The 24,242-nt window shown below is 38.6% G+C and overlaps 2 protein-coding genes across 2 annotated transcripts in view; one reads left to right on the forward strand and one right to left on the reverse strand.

Annotated features, from left to right (window-relative positions):
- Nucleotides 1–18,313, forward strand: part of LOC122667623 (vesicle transport protein SFT2B) — a 45,129-nt gene extending 26,816 nt beyond the window's left edge. The window contains exons 3-6 of the mRNA XM_043864361.1: nucleotides 5,459–5,532; nucleotides 16,105–16,222; nucleotides 16,332–16,390; nucleotides 17,992–18,313. Coding sequence (XP_043720296.1) covers nucleotides 5,459–5,532; nucleotides 16,105–16,222; nucleotides 16,332–16,390; nucleotides 17,992–18,070 — 330 coding nt within the window. The 3' untranslated portion in view covers nucleotides 18,071–18,313. The remainder of the gene's footprint in view (nucleotides 1–5,458; nucleotides 5,533–16,104; nucleotides 16,223–16,331; nucleotides 16,391–17,991) is intronic.
- A 4,338-nt stretch (nucleotides 18,314–22,651) lies between these two features.
- Nucleotides 22,652–24,002, reverse strand: LOC122656532 (peroxidase 47). Its single transcript, XM_043851095.1, has 4 exons — nucleotides 23,756–24,002; nucleotides 23,476–23,664; nucleotides 23,221–23,383; nucleotides 22,652–23,055 (listed from the first exon to the last, which is right to left on the reverse strand). Exons 1-4 carry the CDS (start codon nucleotides 23,987–23,989, stop codon nucleotides 22,652–22,654), a joined length of 990 nt encoding a protein of 329 aa, XP_043707030.1. The 5' UTR covers nucleotides 23,990–24,002.
- Between the last annotated feature and the right edge of the window lie 240 nt (nucleotides 24,003–24,242).

The raw sequence follows: 24,242 nt of genomic DNA on the forward strand, positions 1-24,242 counted from the left end.
AATTAGAACCGTTATCCGTCACAATTTAGAAAACGTTCTTTACTCCTATATCTTCCTCCACCACTTGCTTCAGTAGCTTATACAAGTATGATGCATCCTTTACATGTTTTGATGCATCAATAGACTTCAAGAATACAGTCTTCCCATTACAACTCACTATGAAATTTATAATGGACTGTCTAGTAGGTCCAATCCAACCATCAACCATAAGAGTAACCCCATGTGTCCCACCTTGGCTTCAGACCCTCTATGTACTCTTTCAACTCCTCTACCTCTTGAGGCAAATATACATTATATAACTCATATGGTGTAGGCCCCTTCCATCCTGGGCCAACCCTCCCTGTAGCGTCGAGGAATGCATTATAATATGTTCCTTGTGCTACATTAGCTGAAATGCCATTGTATAGCATGAACTTGCTGAAGGTTTTCCGTGCTTCCTCTTGTTTACCACCAAACACTTGCGGGATGGTTGGCTGATAGGCATCTTGTTGCCTAAAGGTAGATGGATCCTGCTAAAAAATTGTATTTGAGGAACGTGCTTGGGGCCGTGGGATATCTCTTGTGCCAGTGCTTCTCCTCCTCTCATCTTCTTGCACTGGTGCAGCTGAGCCAGGTCCATCAGCTCTTCTTGCTTGCTCATATGCTCTTATAATCTCAAAATGAAAACTTTGCCTACTCTCTGCCAAAGTCTGCTGGTAAATCCTCCATTCAGCCTCTGATTCGAACTCACCAGGTGTAGGCCTATATTTAACATCATCTCCTACTCCTCCACGGATCTCTACACCAAGCCTCTCTAGAACTGCCTCATCAAAAGCTATTTGTTGTCTTTCCCTCTCAGCTTTCTTTGTTCACACTCCTCTCAAGTTTTGTGCCATTGCCAGTTTCACTTGGCTCAGAACATTTCGGCATGAGGCAACATCCTTGCCTGTACCAGACAAATGTTGCTTTAACCTAGTTGCTCCTCCAGAATTTAGAATCTTTCCACAGTAGTTACACTTTGACTTCTTTTTGTCCTCAGACATCGGGACTCCATGTAGCCATGCTATATCCCCCATTATGTAAGAAATATCTTATTTTTTACACTGTTACATAAAAAAACATGTATTAGTAACTATTACAGACTTAAAGTAAAGTATTAAACACTTAAAGTATTGTATTCATAACTATTAAACATAATATGAAGCTACTAAAACAATCAAATACCTATATCTTATTTATTCCCTAACCCTAGTATTTATTTATTAATTATAAATAATATTTACAATTTTTATTAAAAATAATTATACCTTCAAGTATAAAATATTATAACATAATGATGTATTTGACACCATTTGAAATTAGACATTATGTACATATGTTGTGCATAATTTTTCAACAAAAACAGGTATTTTTCCTTAATTTTATATATATTTTAAACATTTTAATAATATTATTATTAAATCTGAAAAAAATATATATTTTTTTTAATGGGTGAAAAAAAAAATGACTGCATGAGGCTATAGAGCATGCAAACTTGTCTAACATATATGAAAATCACATCCAAACAATAAGTATTTATCCTATTTTTTTCAAATTTATTTTTGAAAAAATTCATTTTTTTTTTCAAAAATTATAATAAAAAATTTAATAACAAAAAAAAAATTCGGACTCCATCAAGTGATAGATCGGCCAAAGTTGTGTAACATAACTCAAAATCACATGAATCTACCCAAGATTTCATCAATTTTTTTTGAAAAAAATAGATTTAGAGAAAATGGGTTACCTTTAAAAAATCTTTCAAAAGCTTGATCAATCTTGCAAAAGTGAGCTTCAATCTTCAGTTTGGCTGCAAAGTCACCTTCCAAAGCTTTCAATCCATTCAAAAAATGAAGAGTAGAAGAGAGGATTTGAGAGAAGTGAGAAGAGAGAGCTAAAGAGGCCTCTTGACAGAACTCGGCGAGTTCTGTCGAGATGGCTTCTTTTGATAAGTGAAATGGGTAAAAAACATGGCCCGAGACCCGAAACCATGCCCCATGACCCGGCGAGATTTTGAATTTTTTTTCAATCATTTCCCATCTCACCCGAAAAGAGAAACCAACCGAGATAATCTTCTGACTCGATGCCCATCTCGACTCGCTTTTTTAAAAAACCAAGAATCTCGGCGAGATCTCGCGAGCTCTCGGTCCATGATTTGGAAAGCCATCTCTTTGGATGTTTCCTCTAAGTTGACTGTTCTCCCCAAAAAGCCCTTTTGTGATTCCCTAAGGAACATGCATATTGTTGTTTCCTGGGGATTAGATAGTGCTTTTTTACAGCCTCATTCCCATTCTTAGTTTGGTTTGGGCCTTTTCTTCCCCCCTTCAGTTTTCCCCTTGTATATTCCCCCCTCTTCTCCCCGCTTTGGTAATATATTTTTTTATCCACAAAAAAAAAAAAAGATTTATAGAATTTTTAGATTTGAGAAAACCCCTAGCATTAGAAAGTTGAAAATTGCATCTACCGCCAAAATCCAATTTTTGTTCTTGAACTGAGGGATTGACTTTTTATCCTTATGGAATTTGATTTTTTAAACTATTTTTATTGGATTCAAATAGTAGGGTGTTTGCTTATTTATGAATAATATCAAGTAAATGTTTTTGTATAACATTTACTTAAATGATATTAGGCATAAATAAGTGTCTGTCCTGGTTTCTGGCACAAGTGTTTGTCCTGATTTCCCACTAAGTGAAACTCCTATGGACTTTGATTTTTCAAAATCTGATAGTGCCATTATGTTTAATGACCCAAAATAAGCTGTATACCAACTTTCATGACTAAACTAGGTCTAAAACCCACCGAAAACAGCCATCGAGTTCAAAATAAAAATAAAAATTTATCCCAACTCGCCGAGATCTCGACCCAACTCGTTTTTTGGCCAGGTTGAAACTTGTACTCGAGACGAGTTCTTGAACCTTGCTCAAGACAAGACAAAGACAAGCTTTTCACGTAAAGACAAGGCAAACAAGTCAAGAACAAATCAAGACAAAGACAAGGTTCTAAGATAAAATTTTAAGACAAGTCAAAGATGAAGACAAAAACAAGACAAGGAAAAGTCCCAAGAAAATCTATGCTTAAGACTCAAGATTCAAGAAATATTCGTGTGCACTATTAAAACACTTGCACACACTTGCATTGCATCCTTGCATATTCATATAAGCATTGCCTAAACATAACCTAAGGAGTAAGGACCATTGAAAATACCAAAATTAGGTCTAAAGACTGTTCGTGCAAAAGCCCCTAAAGACCCAAGCCGAAATGGGCACTCAGGGCTGGAAGAGTACCAACATGTCTGACCGGTTAGTGGCAGTATGCACTACTTCCTACCGGTCTGACCATTTGCCCCAACCGGCTAGAGATTTTGTCAAGCTGGTTGCCCAACGGCTAGTTCAACCTGTCTGATCGGTTCATCTACAGGTCGACCTGTAGACCTAAAATATGACTGTTGGAGATTCAAATTCCTCACCACTTTTGGCTATAATTTGGCCATTAAAAGCCAAGCTCTACCCACCTTATGAGGCATTGAATACCATACTTTGGCGAGCTTTTAAAATAGCTTTTTGTTCATTATTCTATTCATTTTGAGTTGGGAGCTTAATTATACTACTTTGATTTCCAAGTCAACTCAATCCATTGAAGGCTTGCATTGAAGTGATTGATTTAACACATAGAAGAAGCCTTATGAAAATCCTTGTCATGTGTATACATTCATCTTCACATCATCTTGCACAAGGAAGCCTCACTGATTAGGTAATATCCTACTTTATTCAATTTTTTGCATTTGAATCTTAGTGTTGACCTAAGATTTGGGTGAATTCTTGATCAAACTAAGTGTGCATCATCCTAGACTACACTGTGGTGATTGCACATGATTCTCTTATCCTTAAAAAAAGTGAATGGATCCTCTTATTAATGCAGACCCGGGTTGGAATAACCCTTATTGGGTTGCTTAAGGGCCCACCCAAGAAAAGAAACACTCAAATCCAAAGTTGAATGGCAAACTAGTAGATAAATCAAGATTTATAAAGAGCGATGGCAAAATTGTAATTAATCTGAAGTTGTAAAGGAGTCGCAGAACTATAATTTAATGGAGTCTTAATGGAGTCAACTAGAAAAGAGAAAAAGTGAAAGGGCTAATAACGTGTTAATGGGAGGGGTATTCTTGGAATAAAAGAAATAAATGGGGATAAACAGAATCGCATCAGGGAGTATGGGGTGTTTTATGTAAATAATATGAGTTGTCCTTACTTGCAATTTTAAAGACTTATTATGTCTTCTTCAACCTTGCAATAACACGGTAGAAAGAGAGGCGGGGAACTGGAGTCGTTCCAGCAAAGGAAACTCCTTCATATGCAGGCGATTCTCCTTGCGATTTCTGGAACAAAATCGTAGTGCCAAGTTCTGCCGATCCCAACGAAAATAGCCTCAAAATTCTGCTTGCAATCGAATGGTGAGATCTGAAATCAGATCTAGCGGTAAACATAACCAAATCTGAACCAGACTTCGAAGCTTTCAAAGGGAGAAGTATCTGGGGCCAAGATTCAGGGACTACAATCGCTAGTAGATGGGCTTCCTTCGATCCAGAGTTTGGAGCCAATCGACCAGGATTAATAAATCAGCAAGGCTCTCTTTTGATGCTGTTCTGTTGCAGGTTTTAGCGCCAGAACAGAGGTTGTCTTAGAATATGTGAAAAAAGAAGAAAGAATCAGAAGAGGGAAGAGAAGTATGCACACCCAATGGCAGCCATCGGTTAAACCTAAAATAAAATTTATTCATAATTCTCCAATCTGAATAGTATACTGGTTACAAGAATATTTAAGGACTTAACAATCCTATTCCTACCATGAAATTGAAATTGACTTCGACTCTATTTTGGACTCTAAAATTGAAACAGATTCTACTCTAACAAGATATAAAAAAAAAGAAAATTACATTATTATCCCTAATTAAACCTATGCCTAATTGCATCACTTATCCTTAAAAGAGTGCACGGATCCTCTTATGCTCAAAAGATTGAATGCATTCTTTTATCCTTAAAAAAGTGAACATATCCTCTTATCCTTAAAAGATTTTACGGATTCTTTTATCCATAAAAGATTGGTTTTGTAAAAGTTTCTCTCGTCCTATAACAATATTATTGTAAAAGGTATTGTTTCCCACCTACTGTACTGAAAAGAAACATTTAAAGGAATTCTCTCAAGTGTTGAGAGGATTGGACGTAGACACCTATTCGCCCCCCTAGGTTGTTTCACATGAATTTCTTTTGGAAATACATTGTATCTGTACAATTTATTTCCGAATAGCAGTTATATTTTATGGTTTTGATTTGTTTTTTTATTTGTATGGTTTTCTACACAATATGGCTAACTATTTGTATTTTCAGTGATGATATTAGTCCTTGGGAGCACTAATTGCCATTTTTAACTCTTTCTTTGGGTGGCAGTCAATGCTTGTCTTCTTCAATCCAGTCAAGTTTGGGATAACATTCACCTTTGGCAATGTGCTTTCACTTGGGAGGTTTGTACTTAGTTTTGTGATCTTAAACTATGTGAGGCTTTGCAGTGAATTGTTTTTGCTTTATCTAATATATCTTTTGGTGCCAAGTTGGTGTTCATTTTTCAAACAGTTAGTCTTCTGAGGATTGAATATTTTGTTTGTGGTTTTTAGGTTATAGTTTCACTTGAAAGTGTTTGGAGTGGAGTTGGGTCTTTCTTCCAGTTGTCATTGTTGTGTTTGATGTACTTGCATACAGTTTTCCCTCTCAAATTAGAATAGAGGTTATATAATGGTTTATTATTGTTAAACAATACTTGTGTTCTGTGGGGTCCACTGCCCACTTTATTTTCTTTTCTTATTATCTACTACGATAGGGGGAGTGTCCCCATCGTGGTCCCTGTTAGGCTTACCTGATTTGTTTCCTAGTTAGGATTGTCTATCTTCTATTGTTCCCTCTCCAGGATTCTATCTTTAGTGTGTTGTATCCTATCTAAGATACTTTTTCTACTGTAATCATGCTACTATTGTGTTATAAATAAAGAGGCTGTGGGAGACTGCAGGTATCGGCTAACACTGTTTGTCTCCCACAGCCGTGTTCTCTTCTTCTTCCATCAGTCTCTCTCTCTTCTCTTCTTTCCTCTTCTTGTTTTTACTAGTTTGTTAAGCTTAAGAACTGTCACATGGTATCAGAGCATTAACAAACCCGTAATCGATCCTCCATTCATGCAAGTTTGAGAGTCCATTAAAGAAAGGAATCGAGACTGGTTGCAGCATGCCTTATGCTGCCTACTTACTGCTACAAGTTCTAGTTATTGATGATACGAATTTGGAACTAGGACTTTCTACTTCTCTTATCATGAAGATATATTGAGTTACAGATCAGATTTGATCTCCATGATGACTGGTGCTCTGATTTCTGAGAATTTTATTTAAGGTTCTGAGATCTACAATTTCTTTATCAGCCATCTGATGTTTCTGGTCTTCTGAGTGTTATTGGATCTTCCACTGAGGTAAACTCGATCCAAATTTGAGGCACTTTTATTGGCTTGGTGTCCTACAATCTGGTTTCTCCCACAGCTGGCAGATGCGCTGTTTTTAGGCTATTTTCGGACCTATTGCTACTGCAATTATTTTATTCTACCCAAATGATTTGGGGGATATTTTGGGAACTTATTCCCCTACATCAGGCCCTTCTTCGATTATATTTTCAAGTCAATCAGACCTGCTGTTTGTCTACAATCAGAAATCACCCAAAATCTGGGTGTTTATTATTGGTATATAGTTGCTCCCGGCTACTGTTCTCATCAAGATACACTGCTGGTGCCTCTCGATTGTGACTACTGGTTCTGCAACTTGGCACTGATTATTTCTCTGATGGCTGATCCTAAACTACCTCACAATAATGTTCAGGTTCAATAATGTTCAGGTTCAGATTACTATGATTAAGTTCTCTGGAGTTTCTAACTACCTCCTGTGGTCCCAAGCTGTGCAGGCATACATCCATGCCAAGGGAAAGATGAAATACATCACTGAAGAATGATGATCCCCCTACTACTGATCCAAAAGATCCAGCCACGCTCACTGCCTATGAAGACTGGATGCGTGAGAACTCGACTATCAAGATATGTTTATGGAATAGTATCGACCCATCTATTGTTGCTAATGTCATGTACCATACCACTGCCAAGGGTGTCTGGGAAGATTTACAAGAAAGCTTCTCTCAGGATAAGAATATTTCCCGGATTTATGAACTGTATGAGAAGATGTTCAACTTTAAACAAGGAGATTAGTCGTTGAATGAGTACTTTAGTATGTATAAGGGCATCATTGAAGATCTCCAGATTCATCGGCCTGTTACTACTAATCTGGACCAATTGAAGCTTTAGCAAGCTGAGTTCCATGTTGCAAAGTTTCTCGCCGGCCTCCACCGGTCCACCCTGACTACCAGTCAATTAAAGTCAACTTCTTACAGGTGAAAAGATATCTTCCTTGAATGAAACCTTCAGTCATCTTCAACGGTTGGTTACATCACCAAAGATTGATCCCCCTCCTATTTCTCGAGAAGGACCAGCATTTGTTGCTACCCGAGACGAGGATCATTCTCTGGTAGGGGCCGTGGCCAATGGAGAGGCCGTGGTCGTGGTTCAGGTAGACAACAATCTGACAAAACTTCTCGTCAATGTACATTCTGTGGTCAGAATAACCATATTGTTGACACTTGTTGGGCTAATAAGTAATAAGCATGATCGCCTTGACTAGGCAAACGAGTTGGTCAACATAGCCATCACTGACAATTCCACTGAGAGAGACTCCCACTGATACAACACTAGCATCTGCACCTAAAACTTCCTCCATTGTTTCTCTGCCTTGCGATGATTATAATCAGATACTAAAGCGTCTACAACAACTTGAGTCATCTGCTTTCACTTCCACCGCCACCTTAGCACACACAAGTAACTCCACCAATCTCATAACTACACCATGGATTATTGATATGGCGCATTTTCCCACCTGACTCTTCCCCTGTCATTCTTGCTGATGGATCCTCCACTCATGTGACTGGTCATGGAACTCTCTCTCCTACAAATTCCATGACCCTGTCGTCGGTCTTTCATGTTCCAAAGCTACCTTTAAGTTTGTTATCCGTTAGCCAACATACGTTAGCCAACATACAAAATCTCTTTACTGCTCTGATACCATGTGACAGTACTTAAGCTTAACAAACCATTAAAAACAAGAAGAGGAAAGAAGAGAAGAAAGAGAGATTGATGAAAGAAGAAGAGAGAACACTGCTGTGGGAGACAAACAATGTTAGTCGATACCTGCTGTCTCCCACAGCCTCTTTATTTATAACCAATAATAGTAGCATGATTACAATAGAAAAATAAGTATCCTAGATAGGATACAACACAATAAAGATGGAATCCTAGATAGAGAAGAATAGAAGATAGACAATCCTGACTAGGAAACAAATCAGATAAGCCTACCTACTAACAGGCATAGTACTATATCTCGCGATATATCGGTATCTCGGGCCTACCAAGATATCCGAAATTTGGCGAAATTTCGCCGAAATATTGCATTTTTTCTGCAATATTTCGGGAGTCTATCTCGGTGGGTATTTGGCCATATCTAGGCCTGATACTTTATGGACACCCTTATTTAAGCTAAATAAACACATTTAAACCTTCATATTGCAAAAAAAATGAACTCAAAGTGGTGTTTTGGGTTTGTTCCCTTGATTGACTGTATACGGTCGGACCTTGTTGTATAAAATAGTTAAATACATATTGTTTAAGTACTAAAAGACATAATAAGAAATTTAAACAAAGTAATGAAACAAAAATAAAGTCAAATGTAGCCTTTAGTTTAAACTCATAAAGTCATAAGTGCATAAGTCATAAACTTCATAATAGTCAATAGTTTAATACTTACACAAAGTATTTTTACGAAATTTACCGAAATGTACCGAAATTTACCAAAATATACTGCTCAATACAGGGTATTTCTACGAAATATACCGAAATATACCGAGATATACCGATGTTTCGCCGAAATTTGAACTTTTTTCATTTCGGAAGCCCATCTCGTCTCGGTAGTGTCGAAATTACCGAAATTTCGGCGATATTTCACGAAATTTTGTACCATGCTAACAGGGACCACGATGGGGACACTCCCCCTATCGTGGTAGATAATAAGAAAAGAAAATAAAGTGGACAGTGGACCCCACGGTACACAAGTATTCTTTAACAATTATTTTACTTTGTGATGAAATATCTTTGTTTTAGTTCATTATGTGTCACTTAATCCAACATAAAATTTTCAAATCTCATTGACTTTAAAGAAAATGGGAGAATTTGTTGACAACCAAACAGTTAGTGCAAATTAGATCCTGTATTTCTTTAATGGCTATTGGTGCAATGTTTCTAATTCCCTGCTGGGGTTCCTGTTTTGGGCCTACCTTTTGGAAAATTATTAATTTCTATATGTTGTGTGGAAAAAAATGGTTTCATGAATTAAAGAGGAAAAATTAAGTTTCATTTGGTATTCTCTCTTTTTGAGGCATCTTTCTACGACTTGAATTTGCTCAATGGGGTTCTGTAATTTGTGCCATAGTTGTCATGGCGACAAAAGGTCGGCTAGACGCCCTAGTATTTTTTTTCTATCCCATATTTCTAGTAGTACTGATATAAGCATGCTTATATGCTAGATCAAGAATCAACGTAGAAGTCATACCAATGCAATATGATTAATAAGTAATAACTGTGAGACAATTCCTGCTGTATGGAAAAGAATCAGCACATCAAGAAAAAAAAATAAAAAACAAACAAACAATGGACATAGCATAGCATAGCAGCACATGATAGCAAAAAGAGAAAAAAAAAGTCAGAGTCACACGAACAGCGGAAGGGTCAACGAGGGTTGATTCAAGTGTGGTCTGTTGCTGGAATCACATACCTGTGGAGTTGGAGTCACCAGAATTGAAGTCAGAGTCAAGGTCAAACTGTCAGAGTCACACGAAAGGAGGAAGGGTCGTCGAGGGTTAATTCAAGTGTGAGGAAGCTTAGGTGTGAACTGTGAACTGTCGTTCCCTCTTCTCCTCTTTTCATTTTTTTTTTAACATGCATGTGATCCCATGTATTGCAGTCTACTTCTTCCTGTACACAACACATTAAGAGGGTTAGAAACAGAATCTTTTTCATGTGAAAAAACAGATAAAATTCATTAGGTACCTGCCAAGCACTAGGCGAACTCAAGGCGATGCCCAGGTGGCCAAGGTGGTCGCCCACCGCCTTGCCTACCCACAATAAGGCGAGCTATTGCCTTACACCCTTATCTACACCTGGGAGCCTTGGCTTCCTTGGCAACACCTTGACAACTATGATCTGCACTCCCCCTACCCCCCCCCCCCCACCCCCCACCCCCCACCCACAAGGAAGGATCTTGGTTTTAAATCTGTTACAACATCAGAATAAGAAAAACCAGCAGCAGGGAGAGAAAGAAAGACAAAGGCGGGCTGGGGGAGAGAAGAGAAGAGGAAAGGCTGTTTAGAAGACTCACAGCAGATACACACTCTTCTCTCCCAGATCTTATTTGTAATAAAAAGAGAAGAAGATTACAATTAGAACTTTCCTAATTAGAATAGGAAAAAAATAGGAAAAAGAAATCTCCTAGAAAAATAGCAACACACTAACCTACTAAAAATAGTAGGAACAAAAATAGAACTAAAACATTCCACAATAGAGGGACTCCTATCGTGGTACATAAGTGGGCCCCTCGATATCTTAACACTCCCCCTCAAGCTGGAGCATATAGATCACCCATGCCCAGCTTCACAGAATTCTTCTGGAACATCGGACCAAATAAGGGCTTAGTAAACAAGTCACCAAGCTGATCTGCAGAGGAGACAAAAGGTGTGGAGATGAGTTTCTTCATAACAACATCTCTCTCAAAGTGATAGTCAACTTCGATGTGTTTGGTTCTCTCGTGAAACACAGGGTTGCTTGCAATGTAGATGGTAGCTTGGTTATCACAAAACATCTTCATGGGAGTTGAAATGGAAAACCCCAATTCTTGTAACAAGGACTTCAACCACATTAGTTCTATAGCAGTATAGGCCATAGCCCGATATTCAGCCTCAACACTAAGGTTGCTTGCAATGTAGATGGTAGCTTGGTTATCACAAAACATCTTCATGGGAGTTGAAATGGAAAACCCCAATTCTTGTAACAAGGACTTCAACCACATTAGTTCTATAGCAGTATAGGCCATAGCCCGATATTCAGCCTCAGCACTAGAGCTAGCCACAGTGGACTGTTTCTTGCTTCGCCACGTGACTAGATTTCCGCCAACAAAGGTGCAATATCTAGTAGTGGATCTCCTATCATCAACAGAACCAACCCAGTTAGCATCAGAGAACCCCATCAGATCTACTCTCTGATGTGATGTATAAACCAGTCCCTTTCCTGGAACTCCTTTTAGATATCGTAGAATACGACAAGCTGCCTCTCAGTGAGGCTTCTTGGGAGACTGCATAAATTGACTAATGACACCCACTGCAAAAGATATGTCCAGTCGAGTAATAGTCAAATAAATAAGTTTACCGACCAATCTCTTGTATTGGTGTATATCTTCAAGGTCTTCCCCACCATCAACCTCAAGCTTGTGATGAGGATCCATGGGAGTATCTACCAGCTTAGAGGCAAGCATACCTATCTCAGACAAAAGATCCAGTACATATTTCTGCTGGGACAGGCTGATACCTTTTTTACTACGCAACACTTCGATTCCAAGGAAATATTGGAGAAGACCTAAATCCTTCATCTGAAAATGCTGATGTAGATAGGACTTAACTGCTGCAATTCCTGACTCATCATTACCGAAAATAATTATGTCATCAACATAGACTACTAGCACAACAACTTTGGAATGCTTGCATCGAACAAGTACAGAGTGGTCAGCATAACACTGAGGGAACCCGCAACGAGTAACAATAGTAGTAAACTTGTCAAACCAAGCTCTAGGTGACTGGTTCAGCCCTTATATAGCTTTATGTAACTTGCACACTCTGGTAGAATTCTCCCCTTGAGCAACATACCCCGGAGGTTGCTCCATGAACTTCCTCTTGGAGATCACCATAGAGGAAGGCATTCTTGATATCCATCTGGTTGGCCACGGAGATGAGAACACGCACAGAATTCGGACGGGCGACAAGAGAGGTCTCAAAATAGTTAACACCATATGTTTGAGTGTACCCTTTGGCCACAAGACGAGCCTTAAGACGTTCAATCGAACCATCAGGATTGTATTTGACAGTGTACACCCAATGACATTTTACATTATCTTTCCCTGGAGGTAAATCCACTATAGTCCAAGTTCCACGAGACAACAAGGCATCCATTTCGGTATCTATAGCCAACTTCCAGCCAGAGTGAGAAGAGGCCTCAAAAAGAGAACGGGGAATAGAAAAGTTGTGAAAAGGAGAAGGAAGATGGGAAATAGACACATACTTTTCAATGGGATAAGCAGTTAAGGACTTATGAGTACAAGTATGCTTACCTTTTCGAAGAGCAATAGGAAGGTCAGGGGAGAACTCTAGACTTGGATCAGATTGGACAATGGGTGGATCAGGGTCAGCATCAGTAGGAGGCACAGGTGTCTTGTGTCGCTGGTGCACCTGCAATGGTTTGGGAGTTGTGGTGGAGTGTTTAGGCACTTCAAGAGGGATAACTGGAGGAAGAGGAGGAATATCCGAACCTGCAGGAGAAGGAGAAGTAGGAGCAGAATAATATGGTGTATTTTCAAAGAAGGTGACGTCAGCACTCACATACTGCCTATGAGACAATAGATCATAGTTTTTGTGTCCTTTTTGGGTGCGAGAATAACCAAGAAAGATGCACTTAACTGCCTAGGAGAGAGTTTATCAACAGGAGGATGCAAAATTTGAACAAAACAAACACAACCAAACACTTTGGGTCAAAGAGGAAAAAGAGAACTACTAGGATGAAGAAAAGTAAATGAAGTTTGATTATTTATCACAGAAGAAGGCATTTGGTTAATTAGAAAACAAGCAGCTAGGACAGCATCACACCAAAAATTCTTGGAATACATTAAGAAACTCAGTCCGGTCTTTTAGCAAGTAGACCCAAGTAGAACGAGAGTAATCATCTACAAAGGTGACAAAATAATGGGAACCAAACCTATTACTAACACGACACAAACCCCAAATATCTGAGTGAACTAAATGAAATAAAGACAAAACTACTAGGCACACCACGAGAAGGAAAAGATCTATGATGTGTGCCTCATTCACATGCTTCATACTTAAGACGGGTAATGGATTTGCAACTGGGAACCATAAGTTGCAGCTTGGATAAGGATAGGTGACCCCATTGTAGAGAAGAAAAACCACCAGTAGATGTAGCAGCAGCAGTAGATGGGCCTGTGACGTCCAAGTAATACAAACCAGCTTGCCCAACCCCGCCACCAATCGTCCTCCTTGTCTGAAGGTCCTAAAAAACACAATAAGATGGAAAAAAGGTGATAGAACAATTCAGTGATTTAGTAATTTGGCTAACAGACAATAAGGACAAAGGTAAGTGAGGAGCATGTAAAACAGATGACAAGGTCATGGATGAAGTAGGAGAAACAGTACCATGACTTGCCACTGTAGTAGTAGAACCATCAACAAGAATAACAGGAGAAGACTGATTAATTTTAGAAAGGGAAGTAAATAAATCAGCCTTACCTATCATATGGGAGGAAGCACCTGAATCTATGATCCAAGGAGTAGAGGTAGTAAGCAATGTTGAATTACCTGTGTGAGCAAGAGTGGCAGCGGGAGTGGCTGTAGTGGCTTCAAGTTGTTGCAATCGTTTTAGAATCTGAGTATAATCATCACGTGGAATAGACATAGTGGAAGTAGCTTCAGGTGCAGACACTGGGTCGCCAAAATGTATCTTCTCAGAAGTGTGATCGGTCATAACAGTATTGGCCAACTCATTGGCCCACTCAGGCTTGCCATGCTTAGTCCAACAAGTATCAACAGTATGATTCTGCCTGCCACAATGGGTTCAAAAACGGTTTGACTTATCAATTTGTTGTCCACCACGTCCACCAGTATCACGGCCACGACCTCTTCCTTGCCCTTGACCACAACCGGGAAAGGAAGAACCCCGACCCCGACCAACAATAAATGCTGAACTTTCCTTTGGAGAAGGAGAGGAATCAGCCTTAGTAGGTGAAAACATGCGCTGAAGGCGAGAAAAAGTTTCATTCAACGATGGAACTTTCTCACCAGCAAGAAGGTGGCTCTTAACCGACTAAAATCAGGATGAAGACCGGCAAGAAATTTAGCAACATGAAATTCTGCCTGTTGGAGTTTCAGCTGCTCCAAGTCAGTAGTAAGTGGTTGATGGACTTGAAGTTCCTCAATAATCCCCTTGTAGCCTCTGAAATATTCATTGAGAGATTTATCCCTTTGAGAGAAGCTGAACAATTTTTTATATAGCTCATAAGTGCGTGAAATATTTTTTTCCTGAGAGAAACTTTCTTTTAAGTCATTCCATACTCCCTTAGCAGTCTTGTGAAACATAACATTGGAAGGAATGGAAGGTTCAATACTATTCCATAACCAGATCTTGAGTATAGAGTTCTCACGCATCCAATCATCAAGTATTGTAAAAGAAGTAGGGTCTTTAGGATCAACAATGGGGGGGATCATCTGTAAGATACTTCATTTTTCCCTTGGCATGTATATAAACAAGTTCAGCTTGTGACCACAACATATAATTTCAAACACCATTCAGCTTAATACTTGTAATTTGAATATAGACACTGTCCGCAGTATGCTTTGGATCAGCCATAACAGAAAATAGGAGTAATCACCAGTTGAAAACCAGAATTGCAGCAGTAGCAGGAAGCATCAGAAATTGTGCAGAACAGTAGCAGTAGAAGACACCCAAAAAAAAAAATGCAGCCGTAGCAGGAAGCACCAGAAATTGTGCAGTGCAGAACACCAAAAATATGCAGGCAGAATTGCAGCAGTAGCAGAAAGCACCAGAAATTGTGCAGAGCAGTAGCAGTAGAAACACCAAAAATATGCAGGCAGGATTGCAGTAAAATACCTTGAATACTTGTCGTAGATGGAGTAGAATAGATTCCCAAACCTTACTCTGATCAGCAGCTTGATCAGTCTTTAAAGGCAGGAGGAAGTTACAAAAAAAAACTCAGAAAACAGAGCATCCGCCAGGTGTAGAGAGCAAGAATTGTAGAAGAAAATCCAGCCACTAGAATACTCCCAACTCCGGATCGAGTGGAGTACTAGTAGAAGCCAATGATCTCTGAAAAATTCATCCACATCCTGGTGGACAAAGAAGTAAAGCTGATGATGTTGTTGAAGAAAAATCCAAAAAACAGAGGAGCCACAAGCACCAAACAGCAGGAAATCGATCTCTTTCTCAATATTTCTTCATGGATCGATGGAAATAGGTAGTAGTAGTAGTAGTAGCATGCTGCCCTAGTTTACTCCATATCATTAACAACTAGGGCAGAAAATATGCAGCATAGGCTGCTGCCGCCAAAAGAGACAATGCTAAGTGAAGATCACCAAGAAACCAGAATCGAATGAGAGAGGAGCTATTGGTTTTTTATACTCTGATACCATGTTACAACATCAGAATAAGAAAAACCAGCAGCAGGGACAAAGGAAGACAAAGGGGGAGAGAAGAGAATAGGAGAGGCTGTTGAGAAAACTCACAAACGATACACACTCTTCTCTCCCAGATCTTATTTATAATAAAAAGAGAAGAAGATTACAATTAGAATAGGAAAGAAATAGGAAAAAGAAATCTCCTAGAAAAATAGCAACACTCTAACCTACTAAAAACAGTAGGAACAAAAATAGAAGTAAAACAGTCCACGATAGAGGGACTCCTTCTATCGTGATACATAGGTGGGCCCTTCGATATCTTAACAAAGTCCTTTCTACATTACTTGCAATGGAAACACCAGCTGTGACTATTTCTTGTGTGTACCAATGCTATCTCTATTTTTATCTTCCAGATTCTGAAGTTAGAATATTTTGTGTGGCAGCACAGCCTTCCTTATTGGCCCCAAACGGCAAGTGACAATGATGCTTGATCCCGTTCGTATTTACGCAACAGCCATATACCTTGCAAGTATCATTATTGCATTATTTTGTGCTCTTTATGTAAGTCTCTCCAACCATATGCTGTGAACCTTGTTATCTTCTTGTCCTGATTAGACCAAGGCATTTCTCTAGTTCTTGGCCTCTTATTTCATTTGTTGCCATGAAGCAGGTCCATAACAAGTTCTTGACACTTTTCGCAATCATGTTAGAGTTTGGTGCACTTGTGTGGTAAGTTAGACTTTCCATTACACATTTACACCATCTCTCTCTCTCTCCAGTGCACCTATGTCTGTTCGACATGTTTATCTATGTTTAGCTTTAACAGTGTTAATGAGCTGTTTCATGTGCCTTGCCTGGCATCCAGGTGCACCATTTTATCCTTTAGCCTCGTGGATTTAGCCATTCAGGTGCACCAAGCACTTGCCAGATTGAAGCAAGAATGTTTATTATGATAGCTTTACTGTTTTTATTATTTAGTTGTTTGCTTGCATAACATGCAAATGTATATCAAGAAATTTTTTTTACACACACTACTCTATGGTCCTAAATATCAGCCATCAAATTTTGTGGACTACGACAGTTGGTGGCTTCTGCTTAAACATATTGCAACAACATGTTTATATAAGGATCTAAAATATGTTTGAGAAATCTACTGTAGACAATCATTGATATATACGAGGGAGAAAGCTAAATGTTTGATTTTCTAGATAAGTCCTACTTGTGACTAGAATGTATTACATGTAAATGTTTATGTGCCAATGTTCATGTATAATGGTACATGCACACATAAATATGTGTGTATGTATATAAGTAGTGCCTCACTCCAGTTAGGTGTCTTAGGGGCATGCATCTCACCACCCTTTATAACTAAGGTATTTGGCTAGTGATTGACTTGGAATCTTACTATTATACAGGTTGCTTTTCTCTTTCCTCAATTATTCTAAATTTTTTTTTTTGGGTAGGTCAGGGTATTTATCATGGGAACTAGTAAGGTTTAAAGCTTCATAACCAGCCATGTGGTGGTACATGTTTTGACCCATGTGATGAACCTTCGTCTCACAGGTAAAATTTCAGTCCAAAATAAGTAATAATAGTGGCTCAATGTTCAACCTAAAGTTTAAAAAGAATTATGAAATCGTTATGAGAGGTTAATGAATGTAAAACAACATAATGACATCTTTGCAATTTTGAGCCACTTCTTCTGCTCATTTGGGGCTGAAATTTTACCAACGAGATGCGTGTGGGATCTCGTCTTTGACATGGACCTGCTGACTTACCATAATATGGTATAATGGTCATGGATCCTTACTAGGTATAGTGATGTTCTTTTCCCTTTTGTTTATTTGATCTATTTCTGATTCTTCTGTGTTTGTTGATCGTCTATGGGTCCCTCTTCGTTTTGTATGAGCATTTCTGTAGTTTGTGCTTCATTCACTCAGCTATTTCTGCCAAGTGTGGGTGGGTATGGTTTAGTCATCCTGAATATTGGGTAGATTGGTTATTGTCTAGATGGACCACATTTCAGACACTCATATTTAGCGAGTCATCTAAACCATATAGCCACCATATGTTGGAATCTTTCCTTATATTATTGGTGGTTGCATTGTTCAAAGCAATTGATTTGACCTACTTGAGACCTCCATTCTGTCTCATGGCAAAGTGTGCCTCTCCCCCTTTTCTACTTTTCCACCTATGTTCAGTGAGCTGGATCTTGACATTCTACCTCATGGCTGCAATGCAGTAAGTTGATTTATTGAGCTATGTGGTGTAATCCCTCCTTTTCTTATCATCTTCATGTTATGATCCTTGTTGTTAATTGACTGTTTCAGGTATAGCTTGAGCTACATTCCATTTGCCCGATCCATGGTCTCAAAAGTCATGGTAGCTTGCTTCGATACTGAATGGTGAGAGACTGGTTGCAGACCTATCCCAGTATACATGAGGTTTTATTGTGGAGTTCTCTGAGCTCAAAGATTAGACGCCGTACTGTTGTGCCTTTACACAGGATATGTAAACCTTTAAATTCCTACCAATATGTGAAAACAATTGAGAGCGGAGTGGGGCTGTGCTCTCAATTTCTAATGTTCCTTTTTCTTTCTTGGTGGGTCGTAAGTTGGCATTGCTGTTTTGTAATCATTAACTTCCCTGAGTAATCCTTTCTCTGCCTCTGCCTCCCCCCCGAAAAAATGAAAAAATTGTTTTCTTTAATTCATGTTGTGGAGGTCTGTCCTTGCAAAGAAGAGTCTTGATCCTGATCCTCTACTTCCGTCTTGCCCGAGTGGGGGTAAGGTGATATTTTCCGCCTTGCTTGTGTATGGGGCGCACACGGGGTATGGTCCAAGACTAGACTAGGTAGGGTAAGGGTTGATGATTTTTTTCCCCTTTCTTGGGAGAATGTTCTTTGTGCCGTAGCGTAGGCTGCGCTCAGGCACATGGGCAGCTTGTGCAGGGGGCAGGGTGGTCATTGTGTCCACCCCCATGTGCCTGGGTGCAATCTGCGCTGCGGCACAGAGAACAACGCCCCTTTTTTCTTTTACATGCGATTTTACGCTTTGGAATGTGTTGGTATGTAATTAGAACAAAGCTACCTGTGATTGGGTAGTTAGGTCATAGTGACTCTTTGGCTAGCACCTATCAAGTTAGAAAAGGTGCTAACTTAGTCTTCCAATATTAGAAAAACATTTTTCTAATAACGATAATAATAAGACTTTAATTAGAACAACTCTTGATAAACTTATCATGTGGCGGATTGGTTGAGAATATGAGACCCAAATTTTGAAGACAGATTACTCCTATGATAGCAACTCACATGTGTGGAAGTACAATCTAAACAGTGTCAAATGACAAAGAATTGAAAATATAGTATTATGGGAGAGTGCATAATAATGATCAAAGTTCTGTAAAGGTATATCACAATACATGTGGATGCATGTCAATACATGAGAAGCTATTTGATTATAGAATTAGACTCTGAAATTTGACACATGATTATCTAGACCCCATATATTATTTATTTGACTATTAAAATTGCCAAACCATCATTTAGGGGAGTAATCCAGACTTGCATGGAAAGTAGTGGAAACCAAAGAGTAACAAGTAGAGTTAGTTAAGAAATTAGTCGCCCGGTTGTTTTTTCAAAACGAAAAAAAAAAAAAAAAAAAAAAAAAAAAGAAGATTTGCCTCAAAGGAGTCAACCAACTAGAGAACCTCTTGGGACTAATACCAACAATTTCATAAAAGGCAAACCCTCTGAGAAACAAAGCGCAGAATAGTTAGGGAGTCAGAGTTGATGTGGCAACCTGTATAACCCAAATCAACACACATGCGAAGGCCACCAAGGAAAGCCCTCATTTCCACTTAATACACACACCATAATAATTAGCAAAAGCCATAATAAAGGTGCTATTCTTGTAACCTCTATCTTCAAATGTCCATTTAGATCTCCCCCTATAATATTCTCATTAACTAATTCCTTGAATTAATTTATACATGCATTACCAAAATTATTTCTTGGTATTTTCGTCAATCCATTTAGAGTACAAGTACTAATTACATGATTGCCTCTTTTCCTTCATAAGCTTATCTATTAACATAGTAATTTTACCCCTTGGATCTACTACCGATTTGGAGAGATTAGAGTTATTGGAACGTGCTTTTGGGTGTTGTTCCATACACAAATTAATATGGGCGTATTGGAAAAAATTAATTTTATATGTATAATCATGTTTTTCAAAAAAACAATCTGAAAGAAATTTAATCGAATCTCTTAGTTGTTCTGTATGTAGAACCACATAACTATACACTTGTTAAAATATTAGATCTACTGTGCAAATTCTAACATAATTTTTGTCAATGCTCACAAGAGATCTGCTGTCCAAATTATTAAAGCAGCACCTTATTGTCACTACATTCAATTTTTACAAAGGCATATAATTCTGTCATAAAATAAGTGTAAATATTCCCAAGCTTCCTTTTGCATCAATTAGAATGAAGAGCATAGACCAAGATAGAATTTACTCTTTAAGTTATAGATGTGACACAATGATGCTACTATAATTTACACTTCTCTTTCTTTGACGGGAGTGGCCTCTTCCTAATAGGCCACAACACAATTTGATCAGTCTGCTCAAAGGCCTAGACAAAGGAAAAAAATAATAAAAGAAAACAGAGAGAGGATTCCAAGATAGAGCTCCACAATAAAGGAAGAAGCAACAAGAACAATTTGCAAGTGTCCCCTAGTGAAGCCTCAATCAGGTTTTCACATGCCCTTGAGTAGCAACTTCAGCAAACAACCATTTCTCAAGCAAAGCAATAGGGGCTTCACTTCCAAGAATTGGCTTCCTCTATTCTTGGAAGTGGGTCTCTAGTGAGAAATTGACTGTATCATCCACAAGCACAAGTTGTCTTATTAGATTTTGGTGAATTCTTTATCCATCATTGGAGCAATATTGATATCTTCTAAGTGGTTGAGGCATATATTGATGTCTAGGATGGTCCCCATGTAATAGTCGTAGGCTTCAAGTTGGACACATTATTTGGATTCTTCAAGGACAATGACTCACATAGAACTTGCCAAGCCATGGATGTCAATTTGAAGCCTTCTCTCTTGTCTAGAGCTTCTTGAGCTTCTTCTTCCAATGGATATCTAGTAATTCTTGATGTTGTTGTCTATTCTTTGAGGAAGGTAGGAATATAGCAGCCCATTTGCATCGAAATCAGATCTATATTAATATAATAAAATAAAATAAAAACAAATGTAATACTGAAGAATAAACAAAATCAACACTTCATCTGCAAACACTTTTACAATTCATATCTCTTGTTATCTGTAACCAATTGTAGCTGCTAGAATGAATCACAACAGCCCTTGCAAGTTCTTTGCATCGTTTGTAATTTGGATTCCCAACCAGATCAACTAAAAGGAAACCATAATTTTAATTTCAATTGCTGAATTCATATATATATATATATATATATATATGGCAAGGGTTCTCTTTGGGGGAGCCTATGCGGCAACATCAACAAGTTAGTCATTACCGCCTTCATGGGGGCGGGGCGATCATTTCGCCCCCTCATGTGTCTAGGCGCAGGGGGTACACTCCCCTGCAGAGAACATTCTTCCATATGATACTATTATATAAGTACATGAACTCATGCTTAACACACAGAAGGACCTTCCATGGGCGATTGATCTCTTTTTTCTACTCAGGGCTGAAACACTATAGAAAGCATTGAAGACCTCCCATGGGTGATTCATCGTGATTGAGAACAAAACAAATATCAGAGCCAGAGCTGAGCATGAGAACAGAGAAGATTATTTTGATGTCATTATTTGGTGAGGCCTTGCAAATCTAATAGAGGGGAGACCTTGTCACCAACTCTACAATAAATCTATTTACGAATTTATAGTTAAACCTAGACTCTGTGAAGGTGGCATTTGCATCAATCAGGTTTGCATTATACATATGGCTTCTAAGGATTACATGTTTTACGTTTCTGCTGGAGCAAGGAATACTCATAAATAAATGGATCGGGGGGCAAGGGTCAAGCAGTACGTACTCATAAATAAATGGAAGCATTAAATGAATTGCAGCAAGAGGAGGAGGGGAAGGATGACATCGAGGATAGACAAAGAGACGTATCTTGGGATAGGTTACATTCTTAACCCTTCTAAATTCCTGATGCATCATTTTATAAGTGTATAAAATGTTTGGTTTCAAAATATATCTGTTTGTAACCTTTCTTAATTGGTTACAAATTGACACACCGGCCTATTTTAACCTCTAACATGTCCTAGATCCTAATTAAAGTAATACTCTTGGCAGGCTAAACCCAGCTCTGTCATACATACATACATACATACATACATACATACATACATAACCCCGGCCATCAAATATGCACAAGACTAGTTATCAATTTTAGGAGAGGCAATTTGGGCGAGATCAGCTCCTCTCTATTGAGTTAAGACTTAAGTTGCTGGATGGGTACGTTGGAGCTGCATGCTAGCTATACATAGGTTCATAAATTCAGTTGTGTTTTTGTAAGTAAAATCATGATTCGACCGATCGATCGATCATTTGCGTGCTAAGATACGCCCACAGTACGTTGTTGGACAGTCCCTGTCATCCTTATTGAGGACAGATTTTAAAACAATTACAAGTAATTAATTAGCTGCTGATCGACATTGTTTTTGTTTTATTTTTCTCCCTAAAATAATTTCAATGGAAAATGACATGTTAATAATAGAAATATTGCACGCCATCATAGATTTGCTTTTATCAGAAAAATTGCATCATACCTTACCTACCTTTTCAGGTAAGTAATCTTAATAATTAATTTAAGACTAATAAGTATTAATTATTGTGGCTTTGTACGTACTACTAAGTAGTAGTACTGGTGTAGTATACAGAGACAGAAGATGATCGAGAGATACAGGCCAGTAGTAGTAGTAGTAGTAGTAGTAGTAGTCGTAGGTGGCATATATGACTAGTTGATTCTATGACAATCTCCGCGTACTTCTCCTGCAGCACCTTCTTTAACATCAAGCATGCCCATTTTGAGTATTGCTTGCTGGAAATTGAAGAAAAACATGGCTTGGTTCATGGCATAGCCATTTACAATGCCTCTGGTGTTGGGGCTTGTGAATAAGGTTTGGTCTGAGGTAAGCACACCGGCTTTCATCTGTAGTGCATTGAAATATGAATTATCGAACATGTTTCTTGTTGAATCAAAGGGTGCTTCTGCGTTGTCTCCTGCGCTAGAGCTGCATATTTTAGATAATGTCTTTGCCACGTTGGAATCTAGACTTGGATCCACTTCATGTGTTGCATCAAAGTTGCTTAGTCTGTTTTTGAAAGAGGAACACCTTGCCACGCCTAATGTATGTCCTCCTACACACACACGCACACACACACATATAGACGTCACATACACAGAGCAGAGACGACATTAATTCGACAGCAGCGAGATCAGCCGGAGTATCGAGTGATCAGGTAGCTTGAAAATTAATTAAGCGCTAGCTTATTGATGGATGAAATAAATTAACATTTAATTACCAGATAATGAAACCATTTCTTGAACACTAAAACCACGCTGTCCAAATGTCCTGATGAGCTCTGAGCTATTTAAAATGGGTGGAGGCAGTCTAATTGTGTCTTCAATTCTGGACCTTCTTCCATCCTTTCTTCCCTTGGGAATGTCATAAAAGGGACCCCCACTCTGCATCCATCCCATAATTCATATGGTTACCATTTCAGTAAATTTTTAAATTCATTCCTCAAATATAATTATTAATAAGTAATTTTACGTACCCAAAACACTGCATCCCTAGCAGCCATTGCAAGAATGTCAGCACAGGAAACAACTCCAGGGCATTGATTCTCGATCCGCTGCTTTGCATCATCAATGATCTCGTAGCCACGCAAGCTTAAATTCGCAGGGGACTCCTTTTCTGCTTTGTTATCCTTTGTAGAGTCGATTAGAATTGAGGCATCACATCCCTACATCGATCCCAAATAAATCCAGCAACTTAATTAAAGTGATTAGAGTAAACATATACGTATTTATGATATTGATTGATTCAGTACGTACCTCGATCCAGCAATCATGGAAATGCATTCGGAGAAGCCCTGCTGCTAGAGTGGGATCTGATTGCAAAGCTCTGTTAACTGTGTTCCTCACCATAGTTTCGGCAAATGGGCAACTCATTATATAGTAATCCATACGTAAACCATCAACACCAGTACCAAATCTATAATCACTGAATCTTACTATTGCATTAATCACTACAAACACAGCAACCAAATGATGAGAGAGAACCATCATCTTTGCCAATTAAGTTTATAGAAATTTTTTTTACCAAAAAAAACACTACTACTAGTACTGATACTGAACCAAGAGTAGTAGTACAGCAATGGTTAACTATTCAATTCCCTAGCGCGCTAGATATGTATTATGAAAAGTGAAAGAAGAAACAGAAACTGAGGTGAGGGAGACAGAATGAATGAATAAAGAAGGCCGGGTACGGGTAGACAATCCAGGCAGGCAGCTGGCAGCATATAAGAATGGAGAGATCGAC

Source organism: Telopea speciosissima, chromosome 1 (assembly GCF_018873765.1).
Source record: "Telopea speciosissima isolate NSW1024214 ecotype Mountain lineage chromosome 1, Tspe_v1, whole genome shotgun sequence".
In the NCBI taxonomy this organism is placed as follows: domain Eukaryota; kingdom Viridiplantae; phylum Streptophyta; class Magnoliopsida; order Proteales; family Proteaceae; genus Telopea; species Telopea speciosissima.

Coding starts and splice junctions, on each gene's coding strand:
- LOC122656532 (XM_043851095.1), bottom strand. CDS start 23,989: ATGATGGTTCTCTCTCATCATTTGGTTGCTGTGTTTGTAGTGATTAAT. Junction 23,384..23,475: donor CTAGGGATGCAGTGTTTTGG/GTACGTAAAATT, acceptor GGATGGATGCAG/AGTGGGGGTCCCTTTTATGA. Junction 23,056..23,220: donor AGAAATGGTTTCATTATCTG/GTAATTAAATGT, acceptor GTGTGTGTGTAG/GAGGACATACATTAGGCGTG.